This window comes from Micromys minutus (assembly GCF_963924665.1).
Source record: "Micromys minutus genome assembly, chromosome: 14".
NCBI lineage: Eukaryota > Metazoa > Chordata > Mammalia > Rodentia > Muridae > Micromys > Micromys minutus.
This window is the reverse complement of record NC_137983.1, coordinates 51,905,505-51,919,454: the sequence shown is the minus strand read 5'-3', so window position 1 is coordinate 51,919,454 and position 13,950 is coordinate 51,905,505. Positions and strand designations below refer to the sequence as shown.

Sequence of the window (13,950 nt, the reverse complement as noted above, 5' to 3'; positions counted from 1 at the left end):
GGGCTGTCCCAGCCCTCGATGTGACGTTGGGCCTCAAGCTCCCGAGCACTCGGCGCGGGTGTCCCGGCGCCCTCTCGCGAGCATTCGCTGTAGAACGCCCGCGAGTCCCCGAGCCCTCCTTGGGCGGAGTCCGCGCACCGGACCCGGATCATTCCGGTGCGCGCCGCGGCGGTTGGACCTAGGGCGCGGGGACCCAGCCGCGAGCAGGAGGAGGAGGAGCCGAGCGCTCACGGGCGGAGCCCGACAGGAGGAGGAGGAGCCAGGCGCGCACGGACAGGGCGCAGGGCAGGAGGAGGAGCCGGGCGGCGCGGGGCGGGGCGGCGTCCGGCCCAGCCATGGCGGACGAGGGCCCTCGGAAGGGCAGCGTCTCGGCTCTGATGGGCCGCACCAACGGCCTCACCAAGCCCGCGGCGTTGGCCAGTGGCCCCGCCAAGCCGGGGGGCACGGGCGGCTCCAGGAAGCTGGTCATCAAGAACTTCCGAGGTGGGTGCGCTCCGGTGAGGAGCGAACGGGGCGGCCGGCAGGTCGCGCGCTCGGACAGGGCCTCCTGGGGCTGCCCGGTCGGCCCTGTCCCCGCGCCCCAGCCCGCCTTGTTCCCGCACTGTCCCGTCTTGGCGTTGCACCCTGACTTGTCCCTGCACCTCATGCTCCGCCACGTCCCCGCGCCCCAGCTGGCCCTAATCCCGCACCTCCTGGCTGGCCCGGCCGGGCCCTGCCTCGGTGCCCCGGCCTGTCCTGTCCCCGCGCGGCCGTTGACCCTCTTTCCCCACAGACAGGCCGCGGCTGCCTGACAACTACACTCAGGACACGTGGCGGAAGCTTCACGAAGCGGTCAAGGCCATCCAGAGCAGCACATCCATCAGGTACAACCTGGAGGAGCTGTACCAGGTGAGCGGCGGCGAGGGCCTGCGAGCACTTGGCTGTTTCCCTCCTCCCGCAGCCACGGGGGCCGACGCTAGGGAGGCCTGCCCCGGGAAAAGCTGCGGCCCGAGCCTTCCCTAGCGGAAGCCGCGAACCCCTGGGTCAGCAGGTGTTTCTGTGGATCGCCGCCCTGGATTAGTGCTGTGTATTGAGGCTTAGACCAGGCTGCTTAGGAGGTGTTAAGTTTTCCCACCACCAGAAGAAAGGAGGTGTTTGGAGCTAAGAGAGGCACAGGGCTCCAGCAGTCTTCAATGCTATCAGAACACCAGTTTGTTATACATAAAACTCATTACAATTCCACTTGCTTGTAAGGTCCCTGTGTTGTAACGCGCCTCCCTCCCCAACACACATTGTTTTGTGGTTTAATTGTTGCAAATGAGGTTGCAGACAGATTCGGGTAGTTTTAATTTAAAGATGGGTTGTGTCTGCAGCAGGAAAAAAAAAAGAACGTCAGAAGTACATTTTGCTGTTTCAAGCACACTTTTCTGTCATGGTTTTATACAATAGTGTTTGCTAAATATTCTGTTTTAGTTAATGATAGAGTATATAATTACTTACACGTTACTTAAAAGTTACCTAGGAGGCTTGTTTTATCCTGGTTACAAACTGAGTATGTTGTAAGTTACAGGAAACACAAGAAGAAAAGTAAGCAGTAGTACCCAAAGGAAACTGGCCGATCACTTCCAACCCCAAACTCCCAAATCCAAAACTTGTAGTGCAGTCATGAAAAAAGATCCATACCTGACTTCCTCTGCCTGGTTTCAGACAGAGCACAGTGTACACTAGAACTACTGAATAAGACGACCATTGAGCCAGGGCCAGCCAGATGACTCAGTAAGTAAAGCGCTGGCAAAGCAAGCTTGGCAACCTGTGTTCAAACCTCAGAACCTTCAAAAAGGTGGAAGAACTGACCTCCAGACTCTTGACGTGACACAAGCACTCACACATACACATCATGTCCACATATGATAACAAGAACCTTCAAATTATGTTCAAGGTATATGGGATATAAACTAGCTTTGTGTTTAGACCTGATTCTCATTCCCCAAATGCATCCTTGTGCATATGCAAGTATTAAATTTGGAAGAAAAACATCAGAAATCCAAAACAACTGGCCCTGAGCATTCTCAGTAAGGGACCACTGGCCTGTAGTGACTCACTGGTGTAATGTGTCTACTCACTGTGTAGCCTTGGCTGTTCTAGAACTCGCTATGAACATTAAGTGGCCTCAGTCTGACTCACAGATCCTCCTGCCTTTGTCTCTTGGTGCTGGGGTTTACGTTATACACTGCTACATCTGCCTAAAGATTTACTTTTTAAAATCATTTTAAGTGTGTACCTATGTGCAGGTGGGTTTGTGCATATGAATAGTGCTGGGGGCATATAACATGTGCTCCAATAGGTTTATTTATTTTATTTTTTAGTTGGTTGGTTTTGTTTGTTAAGAGATTCACTGTGGGGCTGGAGAAGTGTCTCAGCAGTGAAAAGCACTTGCTGCGCTTCCAGAAGTCCTGAGTTCAATTCCCAGCAACCACTTGGTGGCTCATAACCATCTGTAATGGGATCTGATACCCTCTTCTGGTGTGTCTGAGAATAGCTACAGTGCACTCACATATACATGAAGAAAAGTCTCTCTGGGTAGTTAGCCCTTCCTGTATGTGTTGGGTTATAGGCTTACACTAACATGCCTATTGTTCCAGTAGATTCTAATAGCCTAGAATAAGTTGCTTGCTGGCCCCTCAATGAAGGTTTAGACCATTTCCATTCCCAGTAAAGGAGAGCAAACCTTGCAGTCATTCCTTCCTATTCCTCACCCATGTCAGCTGCTGCTGTGTTTTTATCTACTCCTCCACCTCTGTCTAAAAGGAGCTGTGCCTTTGCCGTCCTCTGTCATCTGTCTGTTACCTAGAATGGAGTTTGCCATTTACTTGGGTGCTAACAGTTTGGTATTTTGGATTCTTTTGTTTTTGTTTTCTTAATGTTCTTATTTCTTGAAAAAGAATTCCATACCTTTCCTCCTTTCCTGTCTTCATGGCCCCAGACGCCCTCTTTCAGATCCCTCCTGTGTGCCCCCAAGTGCATATTAACAAGTAGAGTGGATATAGTACAGTTGGCTTATCCAGCAGGTAATGGACATTTGTGTGTCCAGTGGGAACACTGCCAGCAGGGCTGCTGTGAACATGGAATACATCTGTATGGGACCGTGTTCCCATTCTTCTCAGGGAAGTATCTCAGAGACATATAGAAAGTGTGTGCTTTGTTTCGTAAGAAGCGGCTGCTCTTCAAAGTGACTGTGCCATTTTCCACTCTGCTGGTAGAATGTGGCAGGGTCCTTTGCTCCACACTCTGACCAGACTTGGTACCGTGGAGTTTGACAGACTGGGTACTCCACCAGCCCTGGCTGTTCTGTGCCTCTTGTTTGGTACTTTGTGATGCAGTTTACTGCTCAGACCTGCTGGCTTCCTGCCTTCTTGAGTCATCCCCTCTCCTGCTTCTCTCTTATCTCACTGCGGAGCTTGCTCTGGCTGCAAACTTACAATCCTCCTGCCTAAACCTCCCAAGTGCTGGGATTCTAGATAAGAATCAGGGTGCCCAGCTTCATTTGCTTAGGTTATTTTCCCATTATTGAATGTGTGAGTTTAGTATGTATTCCAGATACAAGTTCTGTATAGATGGATGTTACAGGTACTTTCTTCTAGTCTGTAACTTATCCCTTAACTAATCTATGTCCTTTGAAAAACAGTGATTTAAATTTTGAAGTTAAGTGTATTGGCTGTTCTTTTAGGTTATGTTTTTAGTATCTACCTAAAAAATAAACTTTTACCATAACTGGTAATAGTAGCACACTCCTGTAATCTAGTACTCAGCAGGCAAAGGAGAGTCAGGAATTCAAGGCCACCTTTTCTACTGGCCAGCTCAAGGCCAGCTGCATGAAACCCTGTCTCAAAAACAAAACAAAACCAAAGCCACAGATCTTTGTCCTAATCTAAGACCTTGTATTTCCCATTAGACATTTAGAATAGAAAGTTCTACATTTAGATCTGTGATCTATATTGTGTGGACATCTATGTGTATTGTGAGATATAAATCTAGATGCAGTGTTTTCCCTATAAGTGTCCAGGTGTTTAAAACATTGTTGCCCAACTGCCTTTCTCAGACAAGGCCAGTTGTCTGTCTAGGAGGGGTAGCCTTAAGTCAGGAAGGGTTGGCCTTCAGCTTTGTTTTTTTCCATATTTGTCTCAGCAGTTCTTGGTCCTTTGCATTTCTTTATGAATCTGAGAATGTGTTTTCTGGCTTCTTCAAGGAACCAGCTTGTTTGACGTTATAGTGACTGTCTTAGATTGTCTAGAGAGAACTGACTCAGCCTTAGAGATAAACTGCATCTCTTTGGGGCTAATATTCTCAGCAGTGATTTCTTGTTTCAGTTGTAAAGATGTTACAAACCTTTTATGGAATTTTCATTTTCACTTGAAACTGTCCCTCTAACTTGCTGGCCTTTTCTGTTTTCTGTGGCTCCCATTGTATCCTCTGCCCTGACAATTACATGTGACTAGAAAGCTTTTCCTTTCTAAGTTTTGTGCCTCTTATTTCTTGGCTTTGTCTTACCGAACTGGCAGGAGCCTTTGGGACAGTGGTTAGAAGTGAGAGCCGGCGCTGTCTTGCTCTGTGTCTCAGAGACCTTTTGTTTTGCCACTGTTGAGTGTGACGATGCTGCCGTGTAGGAGAAGGGTCTTTCCTGCTCCTCGTTAATTTAATGAAAGCACATTTCTGCATTTATTGCAGGATTGCATAAGTTTTGTTTCTTAGTTTGTAGATTAAGTTCATTATTTTTTTTTCCTCTTTTGAATATAAGGACAGTCTTGCATTCTTGGGCTATATCTTATTTTATTTTTTTAGATATGGACTCACTATGTGTCCTTGACTGGCTTGGAACTCACAATCAACCTGTAGATCAGGTTGGCTTCAAACTCACTGAGGTCTACTTGCCTCTGCCTCCTGAGTGCTGCTGGAATTAGAGGACTGACACTGTGGCCCGTTCTATTACCTTTTCTTTCTTTTTCTTTTTCTTCTGAATTAATTAATTTATTTATTATATATATATAAGTACATTGTCACTGTCTTCAGACACACCAGAAGAGGGCGTCAGATCTCATTACAGATGGTTGTGAGCCACCATGTGGTTGCTGGGAATTGAACTCAGGACCTTTGGGAGAGCAGTCAGTGCTCTTAACCACTGAGCCATCTCTCCAGCCCTTTATTACCTTTTCTATGTGGATTTGAGTTGTTAATGTTTTGTTTTCTTATTATGTCTTTGATCAGTTTGCATGTCAAAGTAATGTTGGCTTTTTGAGTTTAGAATGATTCTCTCTTCCTTGTATAGAAGAGGTATTTTTTTCTTAAATGTTTGAAGGGATTCCCTGGTGGAGCCATTTTGGTTTTCATCATCATTTTGCTATTTTATATGTATGGATGTTTCTTCTCTATGTGTACCTGTGTACCATATCCAATCCTAGTATGCATAGGACAGAACCTGGAGTTAAGTGACTTGTTGAGTGGGTGCTGGATATCAAACATGCATCCTCTGGAAGAGCAGCTTTTAGCTGATGAGCCATCTCTCCACCCTCATCTTGATTTTCTTCACGAGAAGATTTTAAGTGCACAATGATTGTTTTGAGTGCCCCTGAGGACACCAGCCCTCTTGTTTTCAGTCTCTCACACTCAGCTGTGTCCCAGGTACTATTGCTGCCACAGGTGTGAGTCACTCTCACACCTCAACTTGCTCCCAAGAGTGTAGTTTGGTCATTCTGAAGGCTTCTGAAGTTTTGCCTAACCTTAGGACACATGGGATCTTGGTTATGGCTCTTGTTTTGTCCTGGCCAATTATCTCTGTTCTTGATTTTTTTCTCCTGTCCCCAATTAAGGAGAATCTGATAATCTTTGATTGGATGTTCAACATTCTAAATTCTAACTGGTGTGCCAGATATTTTTGTATTATTGTAAATTCCTGCTCTTCATTCTGGCCATAGTTAAGTGATTTGAACACCGTCTGGTTGTAAGTCTTGCTTTTAGGATTTGTTAGGCCAAGGCAGGTCATTGCTGCATCTAGGGCTAAATGACCCACCACTGAAGCAGACCTTCCTAGGTGCCTTGACTATGGTTTCTAACTGGATATAGAGAAAACTGTTCTAGGCCCCGTGAGAACTCCAGGACTGCCAGATGGTTCTTTCCTTGACATTTGTAGTTTCCGAACCCCAGAATAGGTACACTTTGTTGTATATTGGGGGTTTCTTCATCTGTCCTGAAGATCCTTGTCTCCTGACTCGGTCCTGTATGCAGCCTGAAACTGGGTAGGAAGCTGGAACAGGTGAAACTTCTCAAAGATCAACAACTTCAAGACATGTTCAAGACCCCAACATGCTTCCTGTGCTTTGTCTGGTTTTTGTTTGTTTGTTTGTTTGGTTGGTTGGTTGGTGGTTGGTTTGGGTTTTAGTGCCCAGGGTCTCTAAATTACTCTTATGTTCTTTGTCTGTTTTTTGAGGTTGTTTTGAGCAAGAACTGCACCAAAATACATGAATATTTGGATTTTGGCTTGATAAAATACATCTGGCTACTAAAGCTACTCTGTTGCCCAGAGAGTGTAGTGTCTAGAGTCAATTGTCCCAGCAGTGGAAGTCCTTTTCCATACCACACATGCAGCAGTGTGACCTAGGGTGAGATCTCATACCTCCCAGGCTACTCCAGCCCACTAGGCACCCATGAGGATTCAGCTCCAGGCTCTGTAAAGGGAAGAGGATGGTTCTGGTCTCAGACAAGCAGTGTGCTCACCTGGGCCTCTCTTGTTTCCAGCTGTGCTTCATGCCCTAGCACAGAATCTTAGCTGAAAGCGCCACTTCTTACCAGAGTCTGGAAATGCTAGTTTTGAAGTCTAGTGTAAACACAGGAGCCCATTGGTCATGGCTCTCTGCTCAGCAGCTTGTTTACTGGGTATCACTTGGGTTTTATCTGTTGTTCATGGCGAGAAGGTCTCCTAGCTCCCAACCTCTGTATCTTCCTCTGAGCAGGGTTGTTTTGAGGGTGCAGATCTCTTTGCTTCTGAAGACCCGAGTCTGAACCATTCAGAAGGACTCCTGTGACTTATGTATCTGATTTTGTTCTTGGGTCACCCTAGTGCACATCAGAGGAAGACCCAGTGTAGAGCCCTACCTGAGAGTAAACTCCTCAGAGAGGCCTATCTTACAGGGAGAGGTCAACTCTGGGCTGGAGTACACAACAGGGCTGAAGGTTCATCCCTGTCAGGCATGTTAGGGAAGGAGGGAGTAGTGGGTCTGTGTAGAGCTAAGTGACAGGATTGGCTAAAACTGATATGGGAAAGCCCAGGGAGTGGTGGGCAGGTCAGTATTGCTGGGATCACTTTAAGAAAGTTACATGTTAGTAGAGCATAAATTCCATACAAAAGCAGAGAATATGCACTCTCTGACTTGTCTGTCCTACCAGAACCTGCCCTACGCCTGAGCCTCCTGCTCAGCTCTCACAGGTGTGTTTAGCTCTTGCCTCAGCCTTGAGTGCCAAGGTTGGATTTGGAAAGTAGTGACACATGCAGGTCTACTGAGAAGTTTCTAAGTTTCCTGTTGCCTGGATTTGAGTCCTGATTTCATTTTGTATTCTTACTTATTCCTTTCAGGTAGGCATCTAGAGGGGTCCAGTATCTGGACCTACTCTGGGTGGGGGTATTAGGGGGAGATTGGGGAGGCAGCAAGTCTATATGGAAATGGTGACCCCAGGCCATCCTTACCGCAGAAAGTGCCACCAACCCTGGACTGCTGGGCCTGGGCATCGTGCCTTACTGCTCTTGTGATGTGAGTCCAGGGTCATCTCAGGTCCCACCCTGTCATAACATGTCTCTGTAGTGGCTGAGTTCAGTTGTAACTAGTATATAAGGTAGTTTTCTGAGTCTTCTCTGGGGTTTGTTGTTTTGTTTTGTTGTCAATGAATCCAGTGACACAGTCCATGTTTTCTCGTTCCTGTTTTCTGTGACTTCAACTCTCACAGAGGATCTTTGCATGAATTTGCCACCTGCAGTCCCTCCTTTCATTCATTCCTTGTTCTTCTCCAGAGAGGTGTGACTGTTGGCGTCCACAGGACGAATTTTTGTTTTGAGTGGCAGTAAATCCTCTCCGGTGACACTTTGCAGCACACAGACAGCCTTGCTTGTCAGAGCTCAGCATTATGGACCTGGCGCAGTCTGTTGTCAGCCGCGAGGCATGGCCTCGGAGAGATATGAGCAGTGTGGTTTTAGGAATGAGTTGATAAGAGAACAGATATGAACAGGTACAAGCGGGACCCAAAAGCTGCCACATCCCACCTTTGCTTCTCTAAGGTGACTTTTTTTCTTCCTAAAGATTTATTTATTATATTTGAGTGCACTGTAGCTGTTTTCAGACACACCAGAAGAGGGCGTCAGATCCCATTACAGATGGTTGTGAGCCACCATGTGGTTGCTGGGAATTGAACTCAGGACCTCTGGAAGAGCAGTCAGTGCTCTTAACTGCTGAACCATCTCTCCAGCCCAGGTGACTCCTTTTTAAATGCCCATGGCACACTGTCTTAGCCTGACTGGACCCTTCCTTTTTATATCAAGAGAGAACATTTAGAAACAGTCTCCAGGACCGGGTATGACGGTAGACAATTGTACTAGGGGCCACAGTAAGTCTGTGCTACCTGTGGGCTGCCGCCTGCCTTGAGGAGTCTCAAATATTAAGCAAGTCTTTGTGTGTTTCATGTTAGTAGGTATGACAGTGATAGTATATCACAGCTAGGAAAAGTGGGTTAGGACTATTGACTCCAACTCAAGAAGCAGCGCTCAGAAAACTCTCATGTGGTGACTGGTGGTCCACGTCCTTAATCCCGGGACTCGGGAAGCAGAGGACAGAGGATCTCTGAGTTTGAGGCCAGACTAGTCTATAGCAAGTTCCATGACAGCCACAGTTAGATAGTGAAACTCTGTCTCACGAAGAAGAAAAGAAAATGTTCCTTACAAATTGCTGTTTTATGAAGGATGGTAAACTATACATACAAACTGGAGTTTTACAAAAAAAGAAGTACACAGGCTTGTGCATGTATACAAAAATTACTTTTTTAAAAACTGTACTTGTAAGTGTGAACTGACTTATGACAAGCTTCTGGGGCACAACTGACATATAAGACAAGAAGGTGCTTTAAGGAAAAAGAGCTGAGGAAGTTTCTCTGTTCTCTATATTGTTAGAGAACATTTCTTTTTACATTTCACACTTGAATGAGATTCTGACGTGTTTACACGATTTGAGAGGGGTTCAGTTTGACTGATGAGACTATATTCTTTCAGTGGGCAGAAGTATTTTAATTTTTTCCTGTAGGCTGTTTAAAGTTGCTGTTTTGCTGGATGGTGGCAGTGCTCACCTTTAAAAACAGCACCTATGAAGCAGAAGTAGGCAGATCTTTGAGTTTGAGGCCACATGGTGTACAGAGTTTTCCAGGACAGCCAGGGCTACATAGAAACCCTGTCTCAAAAACAAACAGAAGTTGCCTTTTCTTCATCAAGACAAAATACATGAATTCTACATCAACAATCAGTAAATAAAGAGGGATCAGCATGGCCTAGTGTGTCTCACTCAGGAATCACAGGTCTTTTGCTCACACAGCTGGAGCCTCTGCTGTGCCTGAGCACGGGCTCTCCCCTCCTGTCACTGTCCAGGTTCACATGGTCATTTTTAGGATAAATGTGCTCCTGTCTCAACCTAGAGAATCAGAAAATGGCCACATGTCCAAACCTACTTTAGAGTCCTGGTACTGCCCCCGATAGGAAAACAGCTGAATGAGGGCAAAACTGGAGACTTGAGGTGCCAGCCCCAGGAATAGTGGGTACAGCGCACCGTCAATCGGAGCCCCTCACCGTTGGCCATTGCCATCCATGTGGGCAGCATAAGCGCCCCGAGGTGTAAGGGCTGGACTGTAGGTAAATGTGGGGCTTCCTACAGTGCTGATGCTCATGCTGAACACCACCTTTTCCCTTTGTTGTAGGCTGTTGAGAATCTTTGTTCTCACAAAGTCTCCCCAACGCTCTACAAGCAGCTGCGCCAGGTCTGTGAAGACCACGTCCAAGCCCAGATTCTCCCGTTCAGAGAATATCCTTTCTTTGCTTTTTGTCTCATGATGTTTCTGTTTATTACACAAATCTTTTTTAAATGGGATAAAGAACTAATGAATATTCTTAATATAAAAGAATGGGTTTTAGCTCTTTTTTAAATAGAGCAAAGGGCCTTTTGTTTTATAATTCATTATAATGGGTTTTTAGTGAGATTGGTAACATCTTGCTGATATGACTGAGGGTAAAAACCTCCAGGAACTGTCAGGTTGGAACATTTAGGGGAGTTTTTGAAAATGTCTTAAAGTTTGGTCCTTTAATAAAAATCATCTTATTTTTTATGATGTGACAAATCCCCACAAATATGGCTGTCACACCAGCTTATTTTTGTGGGTTGTGTCTGTCAGGAATCAGAGTTCAGCCTAGTAGTTTCTCTGCTCAGGGTCTCGGGGGCCCAGGTCAGTATGTCAGGGAGGCCGTCTTCTAAGGGTGGGTCTTTGGCTCCCACAGGTGGGCAGCTGTAGGAACCAGGTCTCTACTCACCATCTGGCCATAGCGTATTCGCCTAGCCCTGAGAACTGTGCTCAGGTCCTTGCTGCATCCAGTTTCTTCTGGTGAATTGTGCAGTACTCTGGGCAGGCAGGACTGTACCTCCAGGGAAAGAAGCAAACAAAGGGCTGGCTACAGTGTTCCATTAAGAAGGGAATTAGTGAGGCCTGTACTGTATGTAACACAGGGCTGGGAAGAGGCCATCATAGGTTTACTGCCATGTCATCTGTGACTCATGCCCACAAGGACATCTGTCTGACCTGACCTCATGCCAGTTTTAGGCACCAACGTTGTTGTGTGTAAAGCCCATGTTGACTTCTTTGGCTCCATGCATTCATGTCTAAAACAAACAAGAACCTTCATATTCAAAAGTTTCTCCTGATTCAGGAAATCTTTTTTCCCTCCTGTGGTCACTTGGTCCTGCCAGCTGTGCAGACCCTGTTAGCTGAGAGCAGCAAGCAGTGTGGCTGGACACCAAGCCTCGTGGGCATGGTGTAGGTGAGCGTGGGCGTGGCACAGCAGGTTTGTGAGGCCTTCTTACCCCTCCCTGCTCCAGTAAGCGTGTGAAGATTATGCAAGATCATGGAGAACTCGCTCGTGCGCATCTTCTCTCAGGAGATGGCTGTGAGGCACGTGGAGCTTCTGCCCCATTCCGAGCCCTGGAGGAGCCTGACCCTAGGCTAATAGTGGCACTGTGCTCAGCAGCCATGGCCTAGGACATGGCACCCGGCTTTGTTTTTCTCTAACCCCACTTTGCTGCAGATGACTTTTTGATTACCTGCCTTAATTATCCTACTGCTAATTAATCCCACTCTGGGGGTTGACCTAAGCATTCTCACATTCAGCAAGTCTTTGTTTCCTACCCACTGTCTGATCCCTGGGTTATAGAAAAATAGCTGTGTGCCTGATTTCCATCCTCCAAGCAATCATAGCCCTAGAACAGAGCCATGAGATTACTATTTCTTGATAAGAAAGCAGGATTGTGAAAATTATGACCTGTTTTACAGGATGAGAAAAGCACTAATGCATTACATGTTCTTAGTGCCAGTATCATTGAGAATGTGACACAATGCAGCTCATAGCAGCAGAACAGAAATCAGGTAGAGGCCCACAGTGGCAGGGTAAGGGGAAGTCGGGGACACCACGGGACTGTGCCTTAAAGAACAATGGGATGTAACCAGACTGTGGACATGCCGAATGCCCAGTGTGTTCTTAAGAACTGCAGTCTGGAATGCATTCTGGGTCCCAGACGGCACTGGATTGTGGACATGCCATCAAAAAGCTGCACTTCAGCTGTACAAGCCTCTGTGATAATTACAGTTTCTAAGCTAGAGCTCAGTAACATTGTCATGTGAAGATCACAGCATGATAGGACAACCTGGCCGGTATGCAGCCTAGAACCTTCACCAGCCAACACACTTCCAAAAGAGCTGTTCTGTGCTGCCTGGCATCATACTAGGTCCTGAGAAACAGCACAGTGAGCAACTCAGACTGCAACGGAGAACGTCCTCTAACGGAGAGAACTAAGACAGGAGTTTGTATAACAAAGGCCTTCGCCACCTCAGGGCTTAAGGAAGGAGGGAAGTGTGAGGGGACAGGGACCTAAAAAGGAGATGCTGCTTTCGGACAGGCCTCCCCCTCCATCCCCCACAGGTGCATGGCAGCTGCAGGCTTCCAGAAAAGGAAAGCTCACCTTTGACCTGAAGTGTGACTGACCCATGCTGTGCTGAGGGCCAGGCAGTGCAGTTTGGCCCAGTGGAATGTACTGACTGATGGGGAGAATGGTCATTAAATAGTGATAAAAAGAACAGTGTTGTGTAAAATGGGTTTTTCAGCTACAACATAGCAAGAGTATTGAGATGCTGAAGCCGAGCAAGCCGCGATTCAGAGTGAGTGCAGTACCTGGGCTTGCGGGAGGCCATTGGCCTTGCCGTCTTCTGGCCCACTATAAGTCATAAGCGTTTGTTTTCCTTTAAATGGGCTTTGTGGTTGGGAATTTTTTTCATGTCTGTCATAAGCATTCTTGCTATTGGGTGTTAATTGTATCATGAAAAGTGTACCTCACTTCATGGATGGTGTGAGACCTTTGCAGGGATAAACCCTTCTCCAAAATGAGACAAGAATGGCTACCAGGAAGCTGCCTCAGCAGAAGCCACAACAGACCCTTTTGACACGTGTGTATCTCACTGCCTAGAATTACTCACCTCTGGCACCATGGTGATACCTTAAGCCTTGCATCCTAGAATTGACTACATTGTAGCAGGCTGAGCAGGATCTTAGTCAGCGCGTGCTCTGTGGGGATTGCTTTACTCTTCTGTACTGTTGTCCATGGGAAACAGCAGAAAATGGCTGGCATGCGTCACTTAACAGAATTTTCTGTTACAGAACTTTGACATTGGACCCTTGCTTTTTAGAGATACTGGGCCAGGTACAAGTCCCCTGTGGTTACTGATGACACCTGAGCTGCCTGCATCAGGTGGACTAGTGTCAGCTGAACTCCATCTTAAGCTCAAAGGCTCAGGCAGGCTCACTGCCACACAGCACACTGGCCAATGTGAGCTTATTAGGAACTTCATCATCAAGCCAGTGCCATCTCTCCCACTGCTGGATCAGACATCCTGAAGCTAAGCTGTGTCTTGCTTTGCCCAGCTTTCTGGTACAGCTTACCATCATAGACATATTCTCCAAGAATAATGTGCTAATGTGTGAGTATGCTTCCTGTGACATAGGAGGGGAGAGCCTAGACCTCTTTGACCCACTGTGGCTATGTCCACCTGCACAGATGTGCCTGTGCCCCTACAATCTCCCTGAGCGTTGTCTTCCCTTCCTGAGGCTGGGCCAGTGCCTGTGTCCTACCAGCTGTCCTTGGCTCACTGAAGATCTGGTGCTTCTCTGACCTGGCTGTGGCACATCAGCAAGCTTCTCCCCCATCTGGGTGTGAGCTGAGTGTGGTGGCCTTCTGAATTTTCATTCATCAACACGAATGGGGCATGTGCTGCTGAGTGGCAGACAGGGCATCTGGTACTTCCCACATACATGGACTGCTTTTTCTGTTAGAAAGTTTAACAATCAAATGAAAAATGGACAAAAAAAAACCTTTGTCTAAAAACACACATTCTGGCATCTTTGTTTTAAAACTGTGCACAAGTAATGCTGGAGCTGGGAGAGAGAGAGAGAGAGAGAGAGAGAGAGAGAGAGAGAGAGAGAGAGAGAGAGAGAGAGAGGTGGGAACTGGAGAGAGAGAGGTGGGAGCTGGAGAGAGAGAGGTGGGAACTGGAGAGAGAGAGGTGGGAGCTGGAGAGAGAGAGGTGGGAACTGGAGAGAGAGAGGTGGGAGCTGGAGAGAGAGAGAGAGAGAGA

At 47.0% G+C, this 13,950-nt stretch overlaps 1 protein-coding gene across 2 annotated transcripts in view; it reads left to right on the top strand.

The window, feature by feature from the left end:
* The first annotated feature begins 308 nt into the window (after positions 1–308).
* Positions 309–13,950, top strand: part of CUL4A (cullin 4A) — a 38,031-nt gene continuing 24,389 nt past the window's right edge. Inside the window, exons 1-3 of one of the 2 annotated variants that reach the window (XM_080928429.1) lie at positions 309–483; positions 773–888; positions 9,979–10,083. In XM_080928429.1, coding sequence (XP_080784555.1) covers positions 336–483; positions 773–888; positions 9,979–10,083 — 369 coding nt within the window. In that variant the 5' untranslated portion in view covers positions 309–335. The remainder of the gene's footprint in view (positions 484–772; positions 889–9,978; positions 10,084–13,950) is intronic. The other variant, XM_080928430.1, reaches the window with a different exon arrangement.